The sequence below is a fragment of the Oncorhynchus masou genome, chromosome 23, assembly GCF_036934945.1.
Source record: "Oncorhynchus masou masou isolate Uvic2021 chromosome 23, UVic_Omas_1.1, whole genome shotgun sequence".
NCBI classification, from domain to species: domain Eukaryota; kingdom Metazoa; phylum Chordata; class Actinopteri; order Salmoniformes; family Salmonidae; genus Oncorhynchus; species Oncorhynchus masou.
The window spans coordinates 42,762,204-42,786,112 of NC_088234.1; the positions used below are offsets into that span (position 1 = coordinate 42,762,204).

The 23,909-nt window shown below is 41.0% G+C and overlaps 1 protein-coding gene across 1 annotated transcript in view; it reads right to left on the reverse strand.

Annotated features, from left to right (window-relative positions):
- LOC135510870 (adhesion G protein-coupled receptor A3-like) overlaps positions 1-23,909 on the reverse strand; it is a 270,757-nt gene that overhangs the window by 55,525 nt on the left and 191,323 nt on the right. Inside the window, exons 13-14 of the mRNA XM_064932169.1 lie at positions 8,290-8,497; positions 7,617-7,825 (exon numbers count right to left, since the gene is read on the reverse strand). Coding sequence (XP_064788241.1) covers positions 7,617-7,825; positions 8,290-8,497 — 417 coding nt within the window. The remainder of the gene's footprint in view (positions 1-7,616; positions 7,826-8,289; positions 8,498-23,909) is intronic.

Sequence of the window (23,909 nt, forward strand, 5' to 3'; positions counted from 1 at the left end):
GTTTTGAAAATTATTTATGCCAATTGTTGACAAGCATGCACCTCTTTAAGAAATTAACTGTGAGAACAGTTCGAGCCTTGGGCCATTTACAAATGATTTGCCACTCGACATGTCAGCACCCAAAACCAGTGAGCCCATCGACATTCTAAATCGGGAGCTACAGTCAGTGATTAATAATAAACTGGTCTTAAACTGGTCTTCAATAAAGCTACAACAAAAAGGACTGTATTTGGTTCAAAACATTATCGAAGACATAAAGCTTAACTGGAGTTGTGTATGAAGGGTGTGACCACTGAGAGAGTTGTGGAAGCTAAACCCCTAGGTATATCATGTAATGTTGCTTTTCTTTGTCATGATCAAGTCATATAGACAAAAGTTGTTAAGATGGGGAGGGGTATGTCTGCTCTAAAATATGGTCTGTGTTGTTGACACAAAAATCAACTGTACTTGTTGTTCAGGCTCTGGTCTTGTCCCATTTTGATTACCGTCCAGTAATATGGTCAAGTGCAGCAAAGAAAGATCTAGCAAAGCTGCAGCTGGTTGAAAACAGAGCAGCACACCTTGCCTTTACCTGCAAATACAAAACTAAACATCAACAACATGCATGCCAGTTTTTCCTGGTTGAGGGTTGACGAGAGATTAACTGCATCAATTCTTGCTTTTGTGAGAAGTATTATTGTGTTTAAATGTTCAAATTGTCTGTATAATCAACTTGCATATAGCTCTGACAGACATAGTTACCCAGCCAGACATGCCACCAGGGGACTCTTTACAGTCCCCAAATCCAGGACAGAATTCAAGGAAAAGCACAGTATTATGTAGAGCTATGATCACATGTAACTCCCTTCCATCTCAAATAACTCAAGCAAACAGCAAAATTAGCTTTAAAAAACAAATAAAACAACACCTCACAACACTATGTCTCTCCAGTATGTTTAGTTGTAATGTCCATGTTAATGTTTTCAAATGTATGTCAATTGTAAAATATTTAGTCTTTTAATGCATTTGTCGTTATGTGTGGTACACCAGAAAGAGCTGTCGCCCGTGTCGTCCCAAAACAATCTATACAAAAAATATCCTGTCCTCATTTTGACAGGGGCAGTTCTTGGGGTGGATGAACAGTGAAGTGTCCATGGCTAGGAGGGCTGCTGGTGTGGAACAGTTGTTGGGAGAGGGTCCCTATTCCTCCTCTTAACATGGCTGGAATCTGCTAATATGAGATTATTTTATGCATTATTTATACTCCTCACTGCTACTGTAGATTACATTAATTGAGTATGAAGGTTACAAGTAACTTTAATCAAAATGATAACTTACATATACACCGAGTGTACAAAACATTAAGAACATGGCATAAATTGACCAGGTGAATCCAGGTGAAAGCTATGATCCCTTCAATCAGTGTAGATGAAGGGAAAGTGACATGTTAAAGAAGGATTTTTTTATTGAGACATGGATTGTACTGCCATTCAGAGGGTGAATTGGCAAGACAAAAGATTTAGGTGCCAAGTGCGTCGGTTTATGTCAAGGACTGAAATGCCGCTTGGTTGTTCATGCTCAACAGGTTCCATGTGTGTATCACGAATGGCCCACCACCAAAAAGACAGCCAACTTGACACAACTGTGGGAAGCATTGGAGTAAACGTGGCCAGCAAACCTGTGGAATGCTTTCGACATCTTTGGAGTCCATGCCCCAACGAATTGAGGCTGTTCTGAGGGCAAAAAGGGTTGGGGGTGCAACTCAATATTAGGAAGATGTTCTTCATGTTTTGTACACTCAGTGTGTGTGTGTGTGTGTGTGTGTGTGTGTGTGCGTGTGTGCGTGTGGTTCCATATGAGAAATCTATACTGAATGGTTCCTCTTATTCAAACCTTTCCCATGTAAAAACATATGTCCTAGCCAACTGAAATGTAGCACTGTTAAAGTTATGCGTGACACATCACATCAGAATAAAAATGTAATTTCAACAGCACCATTATCATTTATAAACAGCGTTCATCAGCATGGACAGTTTTACAATTGAAGTGCAACGCAATGGTGCTGTCCATAAAAGCCTATCGCTGCTTAGCTGCCAATGAATCAGTCGCTTTCTAGAAACAACATTAAAACGGTGAAACCATTGAATAGCCTATTAACTTTCTTTGGATCACTCCAACTATGATTGTGTACCCAGACATATTAATTTGAAACATCCTTCTTGCTATGAGCAGAAGTATTATAATCTTTCATATACTTAGCCGAGGACAGCAACAGTCATTTGGAAAACAATAGGTTAAAAGCAATGCCATTTGTAACCAAAAGAAGGGGAGGATCAAATATGAGGGAGGTTTTCCCATCCCATCCAATATGTTGTGTCAGTGAAAAATAAGTCCCGACACTGACTATTAGCTGACTACAGCAAAGCCCCAGCAAAACTGTTGACGTTCAAATTAATGGCATGCCGTGCAGTTGAGACTCAATATTCTGGGTGAAAACAATCACCATCACATGCCAAATTATTGGCAAGTTGGAATCTGTTATGGAAGTGAGGATTACTGACTCTGCTAGACCTCCCTAGGCTTTGGTGATTATTAAAACTGGTCCCAGATCAGAAAAGTGACCTCATCATTTATCAGGATCCATATGGGGCCAGACATTTTTCCTGACTATTTGACCTGGCCAGGAAAAACTCTGTGCCCTAAATGTTCTTGATCATGTTGCATGGTAAGGAAACACTCCTGGTCCGTGTGTATCACAGAGCAAGAAATGACACCCTTTCAACACACTTCAGTCATCAAAACTTCAATGGTACTGGCATACAACTGCAGATAACACAGATGGCCTGATTCTTCATCGACCCAACAGCTTCGTGTGAAGACAAAAAAACGACTGCCTATCATACCAACAGAATGGCATCTGACTATGTGGGGAAAGGAAAACAATTAACCTGTGTATTAATTAGATTTTCGTAATAGTCTAGACGTTATAATAGCGTTAAACTGACTGAGCAACTGTGGCACTTTCAAATGAAAAGGATAATCTATCCCCAGGTGTCCTTAAGTAGCTCAAAAACTCTTTGGAAATCTCCTCTCAGACAATATGAAAGGGGAATTGATTCTATGTTCCCGCGCAGCAGACTGAATGAGCCGAGACTCTCAGTCAGAAACCAGAAGGTGTAGTGATTCCGATCGCCTACGCATACATGGAAATGTCCGCTCCGTATGCATCCATCTTTAAAACAAGAGTGGGTGAGAGCTCGGGGTCAGAGGTAAGCACGGGTAAGTGGCTCACAAATCGTCAGCTCTGCCCTAACCCTCATCGTTATCACACAGCTGGGAGGGGTGGGGCGGGGGGTTGTGTGTGCAGTGCATGTGTGTGCGTGTGCGTGCGTGCGCATGCATAATTCCACCACAATGATGCCAACCGATAAGAAGGATGAGACAAAGGGAGTACGTGTCCACTGTCTCTCCTGCTTGCCATTGGTATACTCTCAATACAGATTACAATCAACTCCCAAAATATGTCCTTTATTTACAGTATGCATAGTTGATTCATTTCCATGTTTTAGTTATTAGATTGTGCACATCATGGTAAAAGGTGTATTCTAGGAATTAAAAGTGCACGGCTCACCTGCTTTGCTTCATTCCCACACAAAACCCAGTGAGTATTAATTGCAATGCTGAACCAAGTATTTTTCCCCCTGTGTGTCCGCTCAGCATTACACAGTCAGCCTGCCCTACAGACTATAGAAATAGATCTCTGAATAGACCCTCTTCCATTGGCTTACCACTTTTGAGCCTTTGTAATGATTGGATCCTGACAAATCCGGCTTTTCCCTGCATTCTGCTCTCTGTAAAGGTCTGTCCTTGCATATTAAACAGGCTGGAGCACTGGAGCAATCACATGGAGAAAACATGCCTCCCAGACTATACCTCATGTTTAGACCAATCTAAAAATGCCAGCATGTTTGACGGTGAAAAACATACACACAGGTTAAGAGGAAAAAAGACTGTCATTGATGAAGATGAACGATCAGGCTGCAATGCTGTAAATTAATGAATCAGCCTTGCCCGCCCTACAGACACAGGCCTCGTGGGCTACAGAACACACACAGAGAGGAGGGACTGGGCTTGGGAAGGGCTACAGCTGGAACTGTCCATGGTGCTGAAACCTAGAGCATGCATGCATTTTCAATCCAAATAGAATGTTAATTTATTTTACTATATAATTTGGCATTCCCAAAGAAGGCTACAGCGAGCAGGGATGTCTGGATCTGTCCATGGTTCTGAAACCTGGGGAGTCAAAATCAAATCAAACTGTATTTGTCACATGCGCCGAATACAACAATGACCCCCCTGCCATTCACCTTACAGTGAAATGCTTACTTACAAGCCCTTAATCAACAATGTAGTTTTATAAAAAAATACCTTAAAAAAAAGAAAGAGATAAGAATAACAATTGATTAAAGAACAACAGTAAATAACAATAGCGGGGATATATTTCTGGGGGACCGGTACAGGGTCAATGTGCGGGGGCACCGGTGTGGAGGTCATTTACTTGTAGGTAGTTATTAAAGTTAATATGCATTGATAATAACAGAGAGTAGCAGCGGCATTCCGGGGGCTCTTGGACCTACACTTGACGCTCCGGTACCGCTTGCCGTGCGGTATCAGACAGAACAGTCTAGGCTGGCTGGAGGCTTTGACAATTTTTAGGACCTTCCCTCTTCCCTGGTATAAAGGTCCTGGATGGCAGGAAGCTTGGCCCCAGTGATGTACTGGGCCGTATGCACTACCATCTCTTTCAGTTACTAAAAAAACAAACATCTCGTAGAAGATATAGACTAGAACATTACGTAGAGGAGTAGACTCATATTTAGCAAGACAACGGCACAACTGGAACTGTCCAGGATGTTGAAACATGGGGCCCAGCATGCCACAACATATATTTCCAATTTAATTTAGGTCCAAAAACAAACATATCTTATATAGAACTGTGGGATTCATAAGGATGCTAGGGTGCTGAAACCAGGAGAGCAGCATTCTACTGAAGGTATTAAGGTGTATTCAGTAGTATGTGATTGAAACGGTCCATGGTGCTGAAACCTGAATGGCATGATGCTATTTCTCCAATCTCTTTGATTTTCCAATTTATGACTCAACAGTCAACCCAGCAAGGGAGCTCCCCGTCTCTTCTTTAATGAGCCCAATACCAACTTCTGTTTTATAATTTAATTTGGTATTCACAAACAATAATGAAACAGGTGCTATTAACAATTTACCTGCTGTCTATTTCAAGACCCAAAGTTTTCACATCTACATTAATATTCATATCTAGGGGCTAATCCTCTTCATATCCAGGGGCTAATCCAAAAGACAAGGACGACAAAGAGCACCTGCAATACAATTCTCCTCCCTTTCATTTAGCATTCTGGTCACAGGTCTACTCGAGAGACTAGCATTTCATTTTCCTAAGCCAAGTCAAAAGCATCTCATTAAATTGCTTTTAAATAACAAACCATAACTGGATACCAATCCCCAGGGACAATTGTATTGGTCTGTCACGCCATTTGTAGACTAATCATCTCCACACAAGCCCCAAAGTGCTGAATGAGAACGGCATACATTATTAGAGCTGGAGATTGCTCGTGTGCCTTTCAGACAAGATGATGGTTTTCTCACCTTGCTATCTCCCAGAGCTGTCTTTCATTGTTTGACCCCCCTGTCATTCTGTTAAAAGTTGTAGATTTGTCCTCTAATGGTATCCTCGTGTTGTACCTAGCAGAGATTTGACTGTGGTCCACTCATTTGAGGAAATTTGAGAACAGACGTGTCATGTTTGCTCTACTTCTTTGCAGTCCTGGCAGTGGTTCACCTCAGAGGTGAATACTTTACCATCCAATCACACTGTGCTGCAGAACTGCCCATGCTGGACATCTGAGATCATAATACCACAGCTGCATACACTAAGAAAAATGTCTGAATTAAATGCTTGCTCTTTCTGATATTAACAGTGGATCTATTCAGCATTAGTATTAGAGAACAGAATACAAGTTTGGGTAGAGATCACTAGATTTGCATTGACACAGTTGTTGGTCATTCTGCATTGAGGCAGATGTGTCAGGTTTATTTGGGTGGTCCAAACCTGCATCAATGACCATAGTCCCTAACACCAGTTAACAAACAGGTAACGATATATTATATGGTGATATATCAAACACATTACCAGAACAGTTCCAGCTTGACAGAAGGAGATCATGCAACAGGTTCAGTACTCAAGAGCCAAACAGGAGCGAGAAATCATACTGCAACAGAGATAGCGCCGAAAAGAGAGTGATGTCACGAGTCTGTAAATATGGGTCCTTTTCTCGGGCACTGCAGAGTCTACTGCGGGTGTGGTGATTGCATTAGTAAGGCGCGCAGGGTCTCTGGCATAAACACCCGAATAAAAAAACATAATATCCTCTCCTTAGAGAGACCAGACTGCAACAGCTACACCCACCCAACACGGCCAGCACTTCCATTTGACGGGCCTTGACGTTCAAATCATTAATCTGCTGTCAGATCTATTCACTAAATTGTTTCGCGATCTCACTTTCCTCGTGCGCTGACAGCCACTACATACCCAATAAAGGCGTGCCGTCAAGTGCATGCAGTGAAAAGCATTTCCCATAGCCCAGGTTGTATATTAAATTTATAGCCTACATTGCCACAGCCCCACGCAATGACAATCTGACATCTGCGCTCTACTTGACAACAGATTGGTATTCCATGCACACCATCCCTTGCTCTCACTATGCCGCTTTTTCTCCCCTGTCTCACACAGCAACTCTTCAATTTCTGCTTTTCAATCCCGGTTTATTTCATAGGAAAAATAACGAAATTGAACAGCCTCATAAAATGTGCAGATTAAAGCAACTCTGGAAAACACCGTCATTCCACAGAACACCACTTTCATGCACTATAAGGACTAACCTCCCAATCTAGCGAATCCCACTCTTCGGTAAACATCCGGAGAATTCCTGTCTGTCCAAACGCGGACTAGGCGCAGAGGCACTATGGAACGACTGAGCGATGCGATGACATTGCGCTGTCGGTATTATCCTCATGAAATCTATTTTCATAGGAGACGTCGACAGGAGAAGGTATTCCGAAATACACACAGCGACAACACCATGACCAACTTGAGCGAGAAAGATTTAAAGATGGCTTGCTTTGCAATCGTACATTTTGGTGGAAGAAGGTTGCAAACAATTAGCAGGCTACACCACTTGCGCTTGCAGGCGAATACTGACAAGGCGCTCGTTCTATTGAGCACGGTTTCGATTTGAGCTGCCGTAGCAGAGGTAGCAGACAAGAGAACCAACTTCGTGTTTCCAAAAAACGAGTAATACCATCCTCAGCCATGGTTCCATTGCGCATCTCCCCATTACATTTTCCTCCGCAGGATTAGGCTACAACAAACAATAAAGCATAATTTGGAAAGGTCCCTTAATATCACGAAGTGCTTGATAAAGCACGTGGCTCTACTGATTCGTGCAAAATCATGTGTTTGATTCATTATAAGCAACAACCCGCGAGATCCGGGGACAATGTGTCCTGTGCGAGGATTGTAATAAGGTCACTTATGTACTCACCATTAGCACCGCAAAGTTATTGTGATGAGTGCAATGAATGGTGGTCGTGCTGCCCAGGGAGTCTGTTATGTGGCACCCCTCTGCCCGCCAGCCACCGTGCCCATCTAGCAGGTCAAAATCCCAATAGGCTGCGGTGGGGTCTACACCCAGCGCGAAGTGCCTGAGAGCGATGGTAACCGAGTGCACCGCGCTCCCGAGGGTGCACCTATCTGCAAGAAAGCAAAACATGACATTAGGGAAACCAAGTGGAAATTCTTTAAGTGCAACATCCAAGACGCATGGGCACAAACGAACACACAAACACACACAATAATGTTACTGTTGTCAGACAGCCATCAATTATGATTCATTCTGCCTTCTTTCATTATTTGTATGTATCTTTCATTGGCATGTTTATGTTAAACATGTCAAAGTTATTAAACATATGGCACAGACGTCATCAAGAAGGTGGTAACGGAAATAACATGCATTTACAAATCATTCAAATGTGGTGTGAATTAGGCTATGCGTTTAACTTACAAATACATGTAATATGGATCAGATCTCTACAAGCTGCGCACTTTTTTTTCAATTTCTTATGCATTTGCGTGTTCCTGTGTTTGTCGACAGATCATAGTTGTAGACAGCGTTGACATCCGAGCCATGACGATAAAATGCATGCATTTCCTCTTACCTAATTTGGTGAAAGCAACTGGTGTCGAAACGCTCCTACGTTTTCCATCATCTGCAAGATTTGACGAATTCCCTGTGCAAGGAAAGAGTTTCCCATTCCGAAAGACAATAAACTGCAGCTTGCAAGTCGAGTTATCAACAGATTGCAACGCAGAGGGGCTAGGCGTACCAGCCAGCGGTAAATGGATTGAGGCGACTGCGACCGAGTTCTGCGGATGGAATAAAAAAGGACAACATTTAAATTAAATAAACCATTCGCTAGAGATGCGCTGAAAATTATCACTCCAGTATAGTAAGATTGTCAATTTGCTTCCCTCTCCAAGATTGGAAGCGATCAAAGAGCACAAGTAACCATGGGAATGGGTTTCACTCAGTAGGCTATGTCTGAAGCGCTCTCGTGCGCCTATTTGGTCAGGCTCCCTGCCGCAGAGGTGGAAATTGTTCTTACGCCTAGATCACACCGGCAGTGAGATGCGTTTTGGTACACCAAAAGTACATTAATTTCCAATTGAACGCTGCGTTTTCCTTACAACATTACATTGCAGAGGCAGTTGCAGTGCTTTCTGTGTGGTGCACACGTTAGATTTATCGAACATATGCATCAAATTATATGCTTAGACAGCTTGACAGAAATAGTAGCAGAAGGTGAATTCTGATTTTTTTTTCTTGCATTCATATCCAGATGATGCTACGTTCCATTTTTGCCTAATCACTGTAGGTGTGATCAAGGCTTTACCTTCTCAGCTCTGCAGCGTTGATTTAAAGAGTCAACCGGACTCACTTTATCTTCCCCTCACAGCCTTTAAACACCATGGAATCCCCAAACATTACCCTTTGTGAGCTTTGGGAGGGAAACGCCGTTTCTAAAAAGAGTAGCGGCAGGCATTACATTGTGCGTTGGGTCAGGATGGATTGAAGGCACTTAGGAGGACCCTACCCAGAGTAAGCATTCCTAACATAGCTGAGTTCTAGTCTAATCATATAAAAGGATCCCAAAGTGCTACAGTCAGCAGCTTAGGGGCATATGAGAATGCAGCCTGCACATAATTAATGTGATCTGATTAATATTTTGCTGATACATTTTTATTAAATATTATACATTATTATGACAACATAAATGCATCTTTTTTTGCTATGAATGTGTTTCCACTCCAACACAGCAAGATAAACCTACCTAGTGATGTGTTTTTATCCATCCATTTATTTGGACACCTACCATTTACCATTGCGGATATTCAGGGCGAATAATCAACGAAGAAACAGTGTTGGGTAAAACCATGATTCTACAACATAATAAAAAAGCATTCAAACTTCTATAGGTGGATGATGTCTGTTGAGGTTATGGATGTGTGTGACGTCAAAGAAACCTGACACCAGCTAGTACCAAGGGAAGGGGCAAGAGTTGGGTGAGGAAAGACGAGGACTGGAACTGTCCCTTGTGCTGAAACATGGCGAAAGATGAACATGTTCTTCCTTATTTTCTATTCTCATCCCATCCCCCTTGTCATAGTGGTCCTCTGTAGCGCAGTTGGTATAAGATGGCATTTGCAATGCCAGGATAGTGTGCTCAATTCCTGGGACCACCCATAAATAAAGAGTGTATGCAGGCATGACTGTAAATCAGTTTGGATAAAAGTGGCTGCTAAATGGCATACAGCATTGCTATTTCCCTCACATATATTATGGTTAAGGGGTCGTTTCAGTCCTGTGTTCAGCCTTATGTCTGCTTGGCCAGCTGAGCCATGGAGCAAACTTGTTCCATTGGATAATTTGCACACTTGAACATATTTTTTTAGCTAGTCCTTATAAAAACAAAATAATAATAACAATAATAAATGTATACAGTGCATTTGGAAAGTATTCAGACCCCTTGTCTTTTTCCACATTTTGTTACGTTACAGCCTTATTCTAAAATTGATTAAATGAAAATAAATCCTCATCAATCTACACACAATACACCATAATTGTGAAGTGAAACCAAGTTTTTAAAATATATTTTAGCAAATGTATACAAACTTAATTTTAAAAAGGTACCTTATTTACATAAGTATTCAGACCTTTGCTATGAGACTATAAATTGAGCTCAGGTGCATCCCGTTTCCATTGACCAACCTTGAGATGTTTCTGCAACTTGATTGGAGTCCACCTGTGGTAAATTCAATTGATTGGACATGATTTGGAAAGGCACATCCCTTTCTATATAAGGTCCCACAGTTGACAGTGCATGTCAGTGTAAAACCAAGCCATGAGGTCAAAGGAATTGTCCTTAAGAGCGCAGCGACAGGATTGTGTTGAAGCACAGATCTGGGGAAGTGTACCAAAACATTTCTGCAGCATTGAAGGTCCCCAAGAACACAGTGGCCTCCATCATTATTAAATGGAAGAAGTTTGGAACCACCAAGACTCTTCCTAGAGCTGGCTGCCCGGCCAAACTGAGCAATCAGGGGGAAGGGCCTTGGTCAGGGAGGTGACCAAGAACCCGATGGTCACTCTGACAGAGCTCCAGAGTTACTCTGTGGAGATCGGAGAACCTTCCAGAAGGATAACCATCTCGGCAGCACTCCACCAATCAGGCCTTTATGGTATAGTGGCCAGGTGGAAGCCACTCCTCAGAAAAAGGCACATGACAGCCTGTTTGGAGTTTGCCAAAAGGCACCTAAAGGACTCTCAGACCATGAAAAACAATATTCTCTGGCCTGAATGCCAAGCGTCATGTCTGGAGGAAACCAGCCCCGCTCATCACCTGGCCAACACCATCCCTACAGTGAAGCATGGTGGTGGCAGCATCATGCTGTGGGGATGTTTTGCAGCAGCAGGGACAGGGAGACTAGTCAGGATTGAGGGAAAGATGAACGGAGCAAAGTACAGAAAAATCCTTGATGAAAGCCTGCTCCAGAGCGCTCATGACCTCAGACTGGGGGCGAAGGTTCAGCTTCCAACAAGACAACGACCCTAAGCACATAGCCAAGACAACACAGGAGTGGTTTCAGGACAAGTCTCTGAATGTCCTTGAGTGGCCCAGCCAGAGCCCGTAATTGAACCTGATCGAACATCTCTAGAGACCTTAAAATAGTTGTGCAGCAACGCTCCCCATCCAACCTGACAGAGCTTGAGAGGACCTGCAGAGAAGAATGGGAGAAAATCCCCAAATACTGGTGTGCCAAGCTTGCAGCATCATACCCAAGAAGACTCGAGGCTGTAATCGCTAGCAAAGGTGCGTCAACAAAGGGTCTCAGTAAAGGGTCTGAATAAATGTGATATTTCTGTTTTTTATTTGCAAAAATGTCTAAAAACAGTTTTTGCTTTGTCATTATGAGGTATTGTGTGTAGATTGATGAGGGGAAAAAAAACTATTTAATCCATCTTAGAATAAGGCTGCAAAGTAATAAAATGTGAAAAAAGCCAAGGGGTCTGAGTCCTTTCGAATGCACTGTATATACAGTACCAGTCAAAAGTTTGTGTCCAAACTTTGGGCAAGCTCGTCATCCAGACGTCAAAATACTGCCCCCTAGCCCAAAGAGGTTTTAAGGGTTTGTTAGTTATTCGTTTCTGCATTTACTCACACTTGAAAGGCTATTGATTCAAATCCTGCAAAGATAGATGAATCTTTAGATTTTCATCCTGCAGAGAGAGATACCATTTAGGTTATATGGTTTTCCTCCAGAAAGGCTTAAGCAAGCAGTCTATATCTAAAAATCTCTGGGATAAAAGACACCCCAGGCTGCGTCAAAGTGGATTTGATCTGTGATGTCGTCGGGGACAGGTGAAGGATAGTGGAATCCTTGAAGGGGTGGCTCAAGGATGTGGATTCATATTCACAAAGGGTCTCAGAGTAAGAGTGCTGATCTAGGATCAGTTCCTCCGTGTCCATATATAATCTTATTCATTATGATCTAAAAGACAAAATTGATCCTAGATCAGCAGTCATACTCCGAGACATTTTATGATGGGCACAGATCTCAAACGGTAAGGAATGACAGATGACCTCACCTCATAACACAGATCGTTTCAAATACCACAACACTGCATGGCTATCTTATCTCACAAGCCCATCTCCTCTCTGCATCTTTTCATCCTTTTTACCAGACATTTCAAAGGGATTTATAGCCCTGGGGATGTGCTGTCTATGGCATGCACAAGGCCTTGCTTTAACAAACGCTCCAAGTCCTTCCGGGAACGGCCTAAGAAGGTGGTTAGGCTACATTCGCCTGAAGAACTCGCTGGGGACTTCACACTTCAGAGTTATTTAACTGGGCGCAGCGCCACCATGTGACCTTCCCTGATCCCCTCCCCTTCCTGAAACGTGGCATGCTGTAGCCTCTCTATAGCCTATACCTCAGAGAGCACATGCTTCTTTTAGTTCTTGTTGTTTTCACATTTCACACAGAGGTCAACCAGGCGAATGCCAGGAGTCACTTCTCATTTCCCTCAAGGTTGGCTGTCGGCGGCGAGCTGCCTACATGGATATAGGTGATACACATGTACACACACAAACACACGCACACACAAACTCACTGACTCTACTCCCCCTTCTTGCTCCTTGATGCAAGGCCATACATGCTATCAGCTAGGCCTACAGGGCAAACTCAGCCACAGACCTGCCCCAGGGCAAACAGTGAATCAGAAGCTCAGTGTGTGCCCATGCTTAACACTGGCTCCGTCCTCAGGTCCACAATGGATTATGAGCCATCTCTGATAACCGGCAGACAGAAGACATTTACACAGAGAGGTCCAACAAACAATTACACCCGTAAATGTTTTTCAAGCAAAACACAACTCGGTTGTGTTGATGTCAAGGGAAGTGCAATAGGAGAGAGTCAGTCTGTCCGTATGAGCTCTATTGCCATGTAATCAGATCACTCAAATTAATGTCAAGCTAAAGTGCCATGAAAATTAATATCTCTCAGCTGTAAAAATGAACACGACACTTTTTCGAGCCAAATCTTAGGTAAATGTGAGTCAGAGAAAATTAATCCTTGTGTTTGTTTGCGTGTTTATTTGTTTGTGTGTGCACAAGCATGTGTTTCTGAAAGACTACTGTCACGCACTATGTCTAGTGATAAGTAGCATCATGTGCTTACACTAAGCATAATGAGAACATGGGAATTCCTTTTTAGAAGTTCTTTCTAGCAATTGTTAGGCTGTAGCACAATCTAATATGATGACTCCACATCAAAAATACATAATTCTCTCAAAATGATTGCCATGTTTGAAGCTTAAATGGCCCATCTCTCTTGAGCATTATAGTTCTGCTCAGTGGTGTGTTGTTAGCATTACTCACTCACATAGTGAGAGAAATTTAAACAGGCTACATGGTTGCTATGCCAACGAGCTGCTTCCCCCAGACAAGGTTTGGATTGAGAGCAGATTGGAGTGAGGCAGGAAACACAACAGGCTCTGTGGAGACAGAACACTGGGACTGCCATGTCTTGGAAACAGATTTCTCTTCTTACACAGTCGTACCCAATTCTGAACAGTCTTCCACTATTTTGCTTTCACTTTTGAGAGAAATACACTATGAAACGATCTTTCGAAATATTGAAATATGAGGCAAATATCATATTGTTGGATTAATAACATGCCATTTAGCAGACACATTTATACAAAGGGACGTACAGACAGTCATGCATTCAAACATTTTACGCCTGGGTGGTCCCGGGAATTGAACCCACTAACCTGGCGTTACAAGTGCCATGCTCTCCCAGCTGAGTTACAAAGGAGCTAAGAGAAACTGTTATAAATGATTAAGAGCCTAAGTACATAGGACTATGCTGTGCCAGGTTTGACAATCATTCCTAGTCAATAAACATTGGATTTGTTTGGTTCATCCAAAGACAAACTGTTAGAAATGAAGCCTCTCTGTGGGTACATAGAATATGCTGTGCCTGTATTTATATAATTCTTCCCGAGTAAATTAAACAGCTGGGGTGACAGAGCTGTTTGCCCCGGGAGCATTTTTCTTATAGACTGCACTGCAGTACTGAGATAGATCTTAGCTGAACAAAGACACGCTTCTTGAACGTCGCAAGGAAGAAGAGGCTGTGCTAGTACTGTAAACGTTGTGATGCATTAAAACACTCCGTATTCATTTTACATCAAAAGGAGTGAAAGACATATCGAGTGCCTGAAAGAATGACAACGGCTGTCATCTAATAGTGAAATTTCAAAATGTAAGTTATTCATTCATTCAGCCATTCATTTCATTCCCTAAACCACTCAATACCTGTTCATGCAGTACATGGTGCGTTCACTCACAATAGAGCTGAATGACTTGAGTGGCAGTCCACCTTATTCAACTGAATGACTTGCAATCCATCATTTTCCGAAACACTCTATATGAATGGTTACCATGAAGCCAGGATCCAGCCCAAAACATTTTTTTGTTGTTGCTCACGTGAGGATTTTGCCCATATACGTACAGGGCCGTGTGAAATTATTCCAAAGTTCGGGAAATTTCGGGCACCAAATATCCTTGGCCTATCAGCTGCAAAGCTTTGATGAAGTGCGATTGCTACGGCTAGACTTGCCGTAAAGGTGAAATAAAGCCACAACTTTGGATTCGGCTGTCATATGGGTGTGTCTTCATTTGGCCCACTCCAGAGAAGAAGAAAAAAATGTTCCATTCAGTCCGATTCCATTAATCTACGATTGGTTTTAACCTTCAACATTTTAGTCGAGGACAACAATAACAGTACAATAAAGCACATGCTACTGGTCCCTGACTTAGTTACAGATCCTCCTTTTTTTGCCAATCGAAAAATAGACCGTATTGTTTCAGACATAAAGAGGGTCTCTGTTGCCAGAAATAATAAAACAGAGGGCATTAAATATTTGTCACTACTACCAACTTGTGCATCTTTCGCAGCATCTCTCAGAGTTTAATACTAAATAGTAATCTCCCCAGATAACATGGCTCGGAAATGCCAGGAATCTCACGATGCGATATAGGTGCCGATTTGGTATGTATTGCAATTCTATATGTATCACTATTCTATATGCATTGCAAACAGATACTGGGGCTGAGAGAACTTTTCAACATTAAAATGTAAAAAAAAATAATTTAAAAAAAGGGATCTTTAACGTTCAGAAAAATCCCTTAGAGATTTAAATCACAGTGCAGATATCACAAAGCATATTATTTTCCGTGTTATAGCCTAATTATACAATATACTATAAACGCCTGGGGAAAGTTGTGAAATTTAAAAGTAAACTCAGTGATATAACGTCGATGCAGAAGGTTAGCAGCATAGTAGTGGGTCAATTTCCGCAACCAAGAGCTGAAGCTCAACTTCTCTGCTGTTTTATAGTGCCCTGGCTACCACGCTGTGAACAGTGTGAAGCTAACCCGTGCACATGTGCGTATATTGTGTGTGACTGTGTGAGAGCGAAGCGCTGCATCTCGCTCATATCAATATCGTATCCTATTCATTGCTGATAGGCCCTGCTTTACTGAAGTTGCGAGATATTGCGAGATACATAATGTCATTGCGAGATACAGCTTTTGATTGCCAATAGATAGGCCTAATGCACGGTTCTGACTGTCTACCTGGTGACCGATTTGTCTACACTGTGCCCCTCCCATCTCTATTTGTTCCTTTGTTAGCTCGCTATGAAAGATGTGTGCTTGTGTTCTTGGAAGTACGGCAACTAATCAGTCGCCTCTGTTCCAAGTGGAATCGAATGTTGACACCCAGAAATTAGAGTCGACACCGGGAGTCGACGTGCAGGGATTCGAGGAATCAATTATTTTGGAGTAGACTCTCCACCACCACCACGTCGTCGTGTTCAACAGTTGGAAATATGGCAGAGCAAAGCAAGAGATAGAAGCAACATCCTGTATGACAATACAAACGTTGCGAGGTGGTAGTACAGGTCCAATGATTAACCATCTGAAAGGCACGCACTTTGAGACCCAAACCGTTGCTGGCAGCAGCGCGAGGGTTCATTGTGAATTCACATGGAATTTTAAAACCGATCATTTGTTCGTTAAAAAAAAACAATGTTTTACTTGGGAGTCAGAGAATCTAATATAATATCATCAACAATAATATTGCGATACTATCACTACCAGATAGCCTATTGCTCTAGAACAATGTGATTTTAATTTAAACAATAGTCGCTGCTTTGTGGCCGTGCAGATTGTCATTTAAGATTTGGCTCGGAGGTGGAATGAGTGACCTAGGGGTATACTCTACATATCTACTCATTCAATTACCTCTCCAGGTACTATCACATTTTCACTTTTTGTGTGTCGTCTTTATGACAATCCCCTCAATTGTGGTCACTCCACTGAAAGGGCTGTAATTTCAGTGAGTGTAGTGTTTTAAGTACCACTCAATTGCATACACTGAATTCACAACAGCCTGAAATTGACACATCTATTGCGTTGTAATTATCAGCACAGCACATATATACTATATTGTGACTCCCATTTCCATGAGGTATGGGCCATATTCGTTTATAGCAATAACCATTGAGAGATGTTGGCTCATAGTGCCTTTCCCAATTTATGACGCAGCAGCAAAGAGGAGGTATAGCTACACCGTTTCAAGTGTATCCATGGTAACCTGGTTATGAAGCTGAGTGATTTAACAATTTCATTGCAGGGCACCAGAGCGGGAGTTAAGGGAGCAACTGGTAACGTCTCATAACTGACAATGTACCATTACATCAAAGTGTAGAAACATGATTATTCATGTTGGAGATTGGGGGGTTTGATCATTCAACAGCTAAATGAAAGTAATTCAATAGCATACTGGTTGACAGTGGACCTCCACGAGGGCCAGTGTGGGAGGAAACTTTTATATCTGCAGTAGAAGTCAAATGATGTAATCATTTGAAATATACAGGATTCTAGCAATCATCATTATAATATTAGGTTAGAATTACAACCAAGTCAAAGCGGGATGTGTTTTGAAGTCAGGTTTATAAAGGCAGGGTATACAGTGTATGAGGTTGTAAGAAGTGGTTATTATGCACATATATTGCCACCGACGCAATGGTGCCACATGGGGCTCTCCAATGTTGTTCCTTTGAGCAGGAGACCGAGGTTAAGTCAGGGACCATATTCCCTATATAGTGTATTACTTTTGTACCTACACACCGAGAGCATATGTAAATAAATAGGGTGCCATTTGGGACACAGCAAGTCATACATTTTATTTCACCTTTATTTAACCAGGTAGGCCAGTTGAGAACAAGTTCTCATTTACAACTGCAACCTGGCCAAGATAAATACATCCCTCACTTTCCACCTACACACCTAGAACATGTCAATAAATGATATGTCAGAAAGGCACAGGAATACGGCTGTCTACATAGCTAAGAAACATAATAACGAGGCCCCAGAACAAAGCTTCCGAGATGAATCATCTCCCGTCGTACTTCTAAACGGCATAATGGGGGTTCTGCGATTTCATCACGGTGTTTGATGATCCGACAAGCTGACTGATTCCAGCTGAACCCTGGCATGCAGCAGTCAGCCCGTCAGCAGAGAGGAGGAATGAGCTCAACACACAGGCACGCACGTGCATTGAGACCCAGCCAAACACGCACAAGTACTGACATACACATAGGCACACACACAGCACTGTCAAATATCTGTGTCTGTGGTGTCCACAGTGTGAAGTTACTGGATGCAAATGTAAACTCATAATGGCTATCCCATCATAGAATATTGATTTTGTTAACCAGATGAAGGTAATCATTTGAGTTAGGCAGCCAATGAATATCAAGAACAAAATGTAGTACTTTAACTCTCCCTATCACTGTTTCAGAGTAGCAGATCAACAGAAAGCGAAGCTACCATAAACATTACCTTCACACTGCTGTTGTGTCTAATGGTGTGCTCTTTAATTTGTATTTACCTTATGCTCCTTAACGACTGTTTGCCAGGTTGACTGTTTGCCAGGTTGAATTGAACAGATCTAGAGAATTAAGACTTGGAGCGAGATAAAAGTGCTTTATATTTACAGCCTCCTGTTACCATATATTAATTCTTTCCCTCTAAACCTTTGGCTGCACCAAATACAACAGTTCATCACTCTGATGATGAACTAACTGGCAACAATGACAAACTAACTTCCTTAGCAGCCCAGGGGGGCATTCATCATGCCTGCCCACAGTCTGAGAGTGCGTCAGTGAATTATGCTCTGCCTTGAATAACATGCAGATTCTTTATGTGAGAGCAGAATGGGGAGGAAGAGATAGGGAAGATACACATTTCCAACCAGTAGTAAAGAGAAGTCATTTGAGAAAAATATTTTACAAGAATTTTATAGATTTGGATTTGCCAATACTTGTGCTAAATGAAATAGGCGTGATTCTTCAAATGATGAAGACTCTTATCCTCAAACACTGAATAGGTTCAGCCAGTGCTTGACTTGGACAGAAATAGGTGTGGGTACAGTTTTATATTTTGGCGCAGGACCTCCACAATACTTTTGAGCTAATATTCTATAAGAGGAACAAGCAGTAGAACATTTGAGATCCTGGTTCTTAGCTCCTGCCAAGTCAAGCACTGGGTTCATCTGTACTGAGTCGCATCCCATTTCTTTCACTTTTAGGCCACCCTAGATCCAGAGCAGCCGTTTGGCATGCTGTTAGGCACCCCTCAGTGTCTTGGCCACATTCATAAGTCCAGACCCCTATTGATCTTTTCAAGTGTCAAAACAATAACACGTTCTATATGCACAGGAACGAGGTTCCCCAGTAAACATCCCGTGTCAGTGATAGATCTGACTGCCACGCTGAATCTGACTGAAGGTCGCGCCAGTTTGCCTCACAAACATTTTGGAAGCTGTTAATGTTGCTATGACCAATCAACGCGTGCAGCAGTTTGCTGGAAAAGGAGAGACAGGTTGTGAGAGATGCTGCAAATTAACGTTAGCTAACAGTCTAGCTGCTAATTCCGTGGCTATATATGTAGCTAGCTTACTAGCTGCAGTGTCAACTTGTTTGTTACTGTTTAAAATAGTAGTTGATTGTATCCTCTGAACTAATAGCTTCAGTATCTTGCTCTGTTAGCTACCAGGCTAATAAGCTAGCTAGCAACTTGTGTGGTCATTTAGCGAGATAGCTTCAATGCAACATAACCAAAGCCATTTACAACCTTTTAAAACACATCAATGGCTATGCATATATGGACAGTATCAAGTTGTGTGTAATTGCCACCATTTTAAGTAGATGGACATAACCTACTGCAAACATTCTGGTCGAACACATTTTGGAACAGTGACTGTGGGAGAAGGACCACTTTTGGCCTTTACAGTCCGAGTTTGTCCTTGGTGAGAGAGTCTTTACAAATACTGCTGGTTGTCATCTCGGCCAGTGTGCATCCTCAGGTTATCAGGAGATAGGAGGCCCACCTGCCTGCTCTGCCTCTCCAGCACTGTGGCACCATATTTTCTGAAACTGTAAAGCTGTTTCTTGACTTAATACTGTCAAAGCTGCTAGTCATCGGTATAGCTATAATGAATATTGACCTTTTCCTTGAGAATGTCGACTGGAGATTGATTGACATAATAGCCAATAACACTGTTTAATTAGTTGATTGATTTGTCATGCCCATGTTATACCAATTAGTTTGCACAACTTAAAATTAGGTTATTAGTGACTTGTGATAGAGACATGGTCCTACAGGTAACAGTTATTCTTGTCCTTAAAATCACTAGTGTTCATGAAACAACTAGGTTTTCTGGTAATGGTTTCCAACATACGATGTGCAGAACTTCACTCAATAAGAACATTTTTGTATTGAAATTCTATTTGCAGAATACCTTATTGAACATCGTAGATGTATTGTTGTCTCTACCTTCTTGCCCTTTGTGCTGTTGTCTGTGCCCAATAATGTTTGTACACTGTGCTGCTACCATGTTGTTGTCATGTTGTGTTGCTACCATGCTGTGTTGTCATGTGTTGCTACCATTTTCTGCTGCCATGTTGTTGTCATGTGTTGCTGCCAAGCTATGTTGTTGTCTTAGGTCTCTCTTTATGTAGTGTTGTGTTGTCTCACTTGTCGTGATGTGTGTTTTGTCCTATATTTTTATTTCATGTATTTTTTATTTTTAATCCCAACCCCCGTCCCCACAGGAGGCCTTTGGTAGGCTGTCATTGTAAATAAGAATTTGTTCTTAACTGATTTGCCTAGTTAAATAAAGGTTAAATAAATACATACAATTGTTTCTGGTAACAAAGTGGCACTATACATTTGACTGAACACAGTTTAGCAACAATGGATAAATCCAAAGGTACAGTTAGATAGCAATAAAAACGGTACTATAGAGGCACAGAATAAGTTAGAGGAAAAACAAAAAGAAATGGAGGAACTTATTCAAGAAAGATCTAGTGTAATATATTATAAAAATAAAGCGAACTGGATGGAATATGGGGAGAAATGCACCAAATTCTTTTTCAATCTAGAAATGCTACCAAAAAAAATGTATTAAAACTTGTTACAAATGATGGAGTCACGCATGATTCACCGGATGATATTTTGAAGGAGGAAGTAAAGTACTTTGGGAATATGTTTTCATTTCAGACTCCTCCATCTCCACTAACTGAAACTAATTGTATGGATTTCTTTCCTAATAATAATGTAAAATTAATATCTGTACAGAAAGACTCATGTGAAGGCCAAATTACAGAGGAGGAACCTCTTAAGGCAATTGGGGCCTTTAAGGATGGGAAAACTCCAGGGCTGGATGGCATACCAGTGGAAGTATACAAAACTTTTTTGATATACTCAAAAGGACCATTGTTGGCTTGTTTTAATTACTCCTATATAAATGGTAGATTATCACACACAACAAGAAGGTCTGATATCATTATTACTGAAACAGGACCCAAGTGGTATATATAAAGATCCAGTCCATTTAAAAAAATTGGAGACCTCTTACACTTCAGTGTTGTGATGCAAAAATCCTAGCAAAATGCTTGGCACACAGAATTTAAAAAGTATTGTCAGATATTATTCATCCTAATCAGACAGGTTTTTTACATTGACGATACATTGGAGATAATATAAGACAAGTACTGGAAACAATAGAACACTATGAAATATCGGGCACCAGGCCTGGTTTTCATAGCTGATTTTGAAAAGGCTTTTGATAAAGTACGACTGGAGTTTATATATAAATGCCTAGAATATTTCAATTTTGGGGAATCTCTTATAAAATTTGTTAAGGTTATGTATAGTAACCCTAGGTGTAAAATAATAAATAATGGCTACATCTCAGAAAGTTTTAAACTTTCTAGAGGAGTAAAACAAGGTTGTCCACTATCGGCATATCTGTTTATTATTGCCATCGAAATGTTAGCTGCAAAGATTAGATCAAACAATAATAATAAGGGATTAGAAATCCGTGGCCTAAAAACGAAGGTGTCATTGTACGCTGATGATTCATGTTTTCTTTTAAAACCACAATTAGAGTCTCTCCACGGCCTCATAGAGGATCTAGATACTTTTGCTATCCTCTCTGGATTAAAACCAAATTATGATAAATGTACCATATTACATTGGATCACAAAAAAATTGCACATTTTACATTACCATGTAGTTGACCAATTAAATGGTCTGACGGAGATGTAGACATACTCGGTATACAAATCCCAAAGGAAAGAAATGATCTCTCTCCAATTAATTTTTATAGAAAGTTAGCAAAAATAGATAAGATCTTGCTACCATGGAAAGGAAAATACCTGTCTATTTGTAGAAAAATCACCCTGATTAACTCCTTAGTTATATCACAGTTTACCTATTTGCTTATGGTTTTGCCTACACCTAGTGACCTGCTTTTTAAATTATATGAACAAAAATATTCCATTTTATTTGGAATGGCAAGCCAGATAAAATTTAAAGGGCCTATTTATATAACGAATATGAATTCGGTGGGCAGAAATGATTAAATATTAAAGCATTAGACCTCTCACTAAAGGCATCAGTCATACAAAAGTTATACTTAAATCCAAACGGGTTCTCTAGTCAATTGGTATGAATGTCTCATCCTATATTCAGGAAGGGCCTTTTCCCCTTTATTCAGATTACACCTGCTCACTTTTGGTTGTTTGAAAAGGAAATAATCTCCAAAATATCTTTATTTTTTAAACAAGCCTGAGAAAGTTGGTTGCAATTTCAGTTTGATCCACCTGAAAGGACGGAACAAATAGTACAACAAATATTGTGGTTAAATTCAAATATACTAATTGATAAAAAAACTGTATTTATCAAAGAAATTTAAAAAAAGGTATACATTTAGTGAATGATATCATAAATAGGACTGGTGGAGTTGTCACAAGTGCAGCTAACACAGACATATGGAAATGTCTGCTCTACCCAAAATTACAACCAATTAATTCAAGCATTACCACAAAAATGGAAGAGGCAAGTAGAAGGGGAAAAAAGGAAGGAACTTGTATGTCGGCCCTGTATTAAAGAACATAAATGGTTAAAGAAAAGTGTGATTAATAAAATCATATACCAATTTCATTTAAGGACCAAAAAACTGACAGCTGTGCCATATAAATTGCAAAATAGTTGGGAAGCGATTTTCGATGTACCCATTCCATGGCACGCAAAACAACGCCGGATTCAAAATTTTCAATATAAATTACTATACAAAAATTCTTGCAACTAATATAATGTCATATATATGGGGGATACAATCTTCCCAGCTCTGCAGATTCTGCTGTGAGGAGGCAGAGTCATTAGATCATTTATTTTGGTATTGTCCATATGTAGCTCATTTTTGGTCACAGGTCCAGGAATGGCTGAAGAATTGCAACATTTGCCTAGAACTAACACTACAGACAGCAATACTGGGTGATTTGAAAAGCCATAGTCAATCAATCAATAATATAATAATTATTTTAGCAAAAATGTTTATTTTTAATTTACAATCTGTAGAAGCTATGAGAATAAGAAGGTTCAGTTATTTTGTGAAGCATCACAGCACAGTTGAAAAATATATGGCAAGTAGAAATCCAAAATGGATGATGTTGATAGACAGATGGGAGGGGTTGAGTGGAGCTGAAGGGTGGGACAAATAACAAGATAAACAATGTAGGGAATAAGGGATCTGTAGAATGTATATACAGTGCCTTGCGAAAGTATTCGGCCCCCTTGAACTTTGCGACCTTTTGCCACATTTCAGGCTTCAAACATAAAGATATAAAACTGTATTTTTTTGTGCCACTTCCATAAAGGCCAGATTTGTGCAATATACGACTGATTGTTGTCCTATGGACAGAGTCTCCCACCTCAGCTGTAGATCTCTGCAGTTCATCCAGAGTGATCATGGGCCTCTTGGCTGCATCTCTGATCAGTCTTCTCCTTGTATGAGCTGAAAGTTTAGAGGGACGGCCAGGTCTTGGTAGATTTGCAGTGGTCTGATACTCCTTCCATTTCAATATTATCGCTTGCACAGTGCTCCCTGGGATGTTTAAAGCTTGGGAAATATTTTTGTATCCAAATCCGGCTTTAAACTTCTTCACAACAGTATCTCAGACCTGCCTGGTGTGTTCCTTGTTCTTCATGATGCTCTCTGCGCTTTTAACGGACCTCTGAGACTATCACAGTGCAGGTGTATTTATACGGAAACTTGATTACACACAGGTGGATTGTAT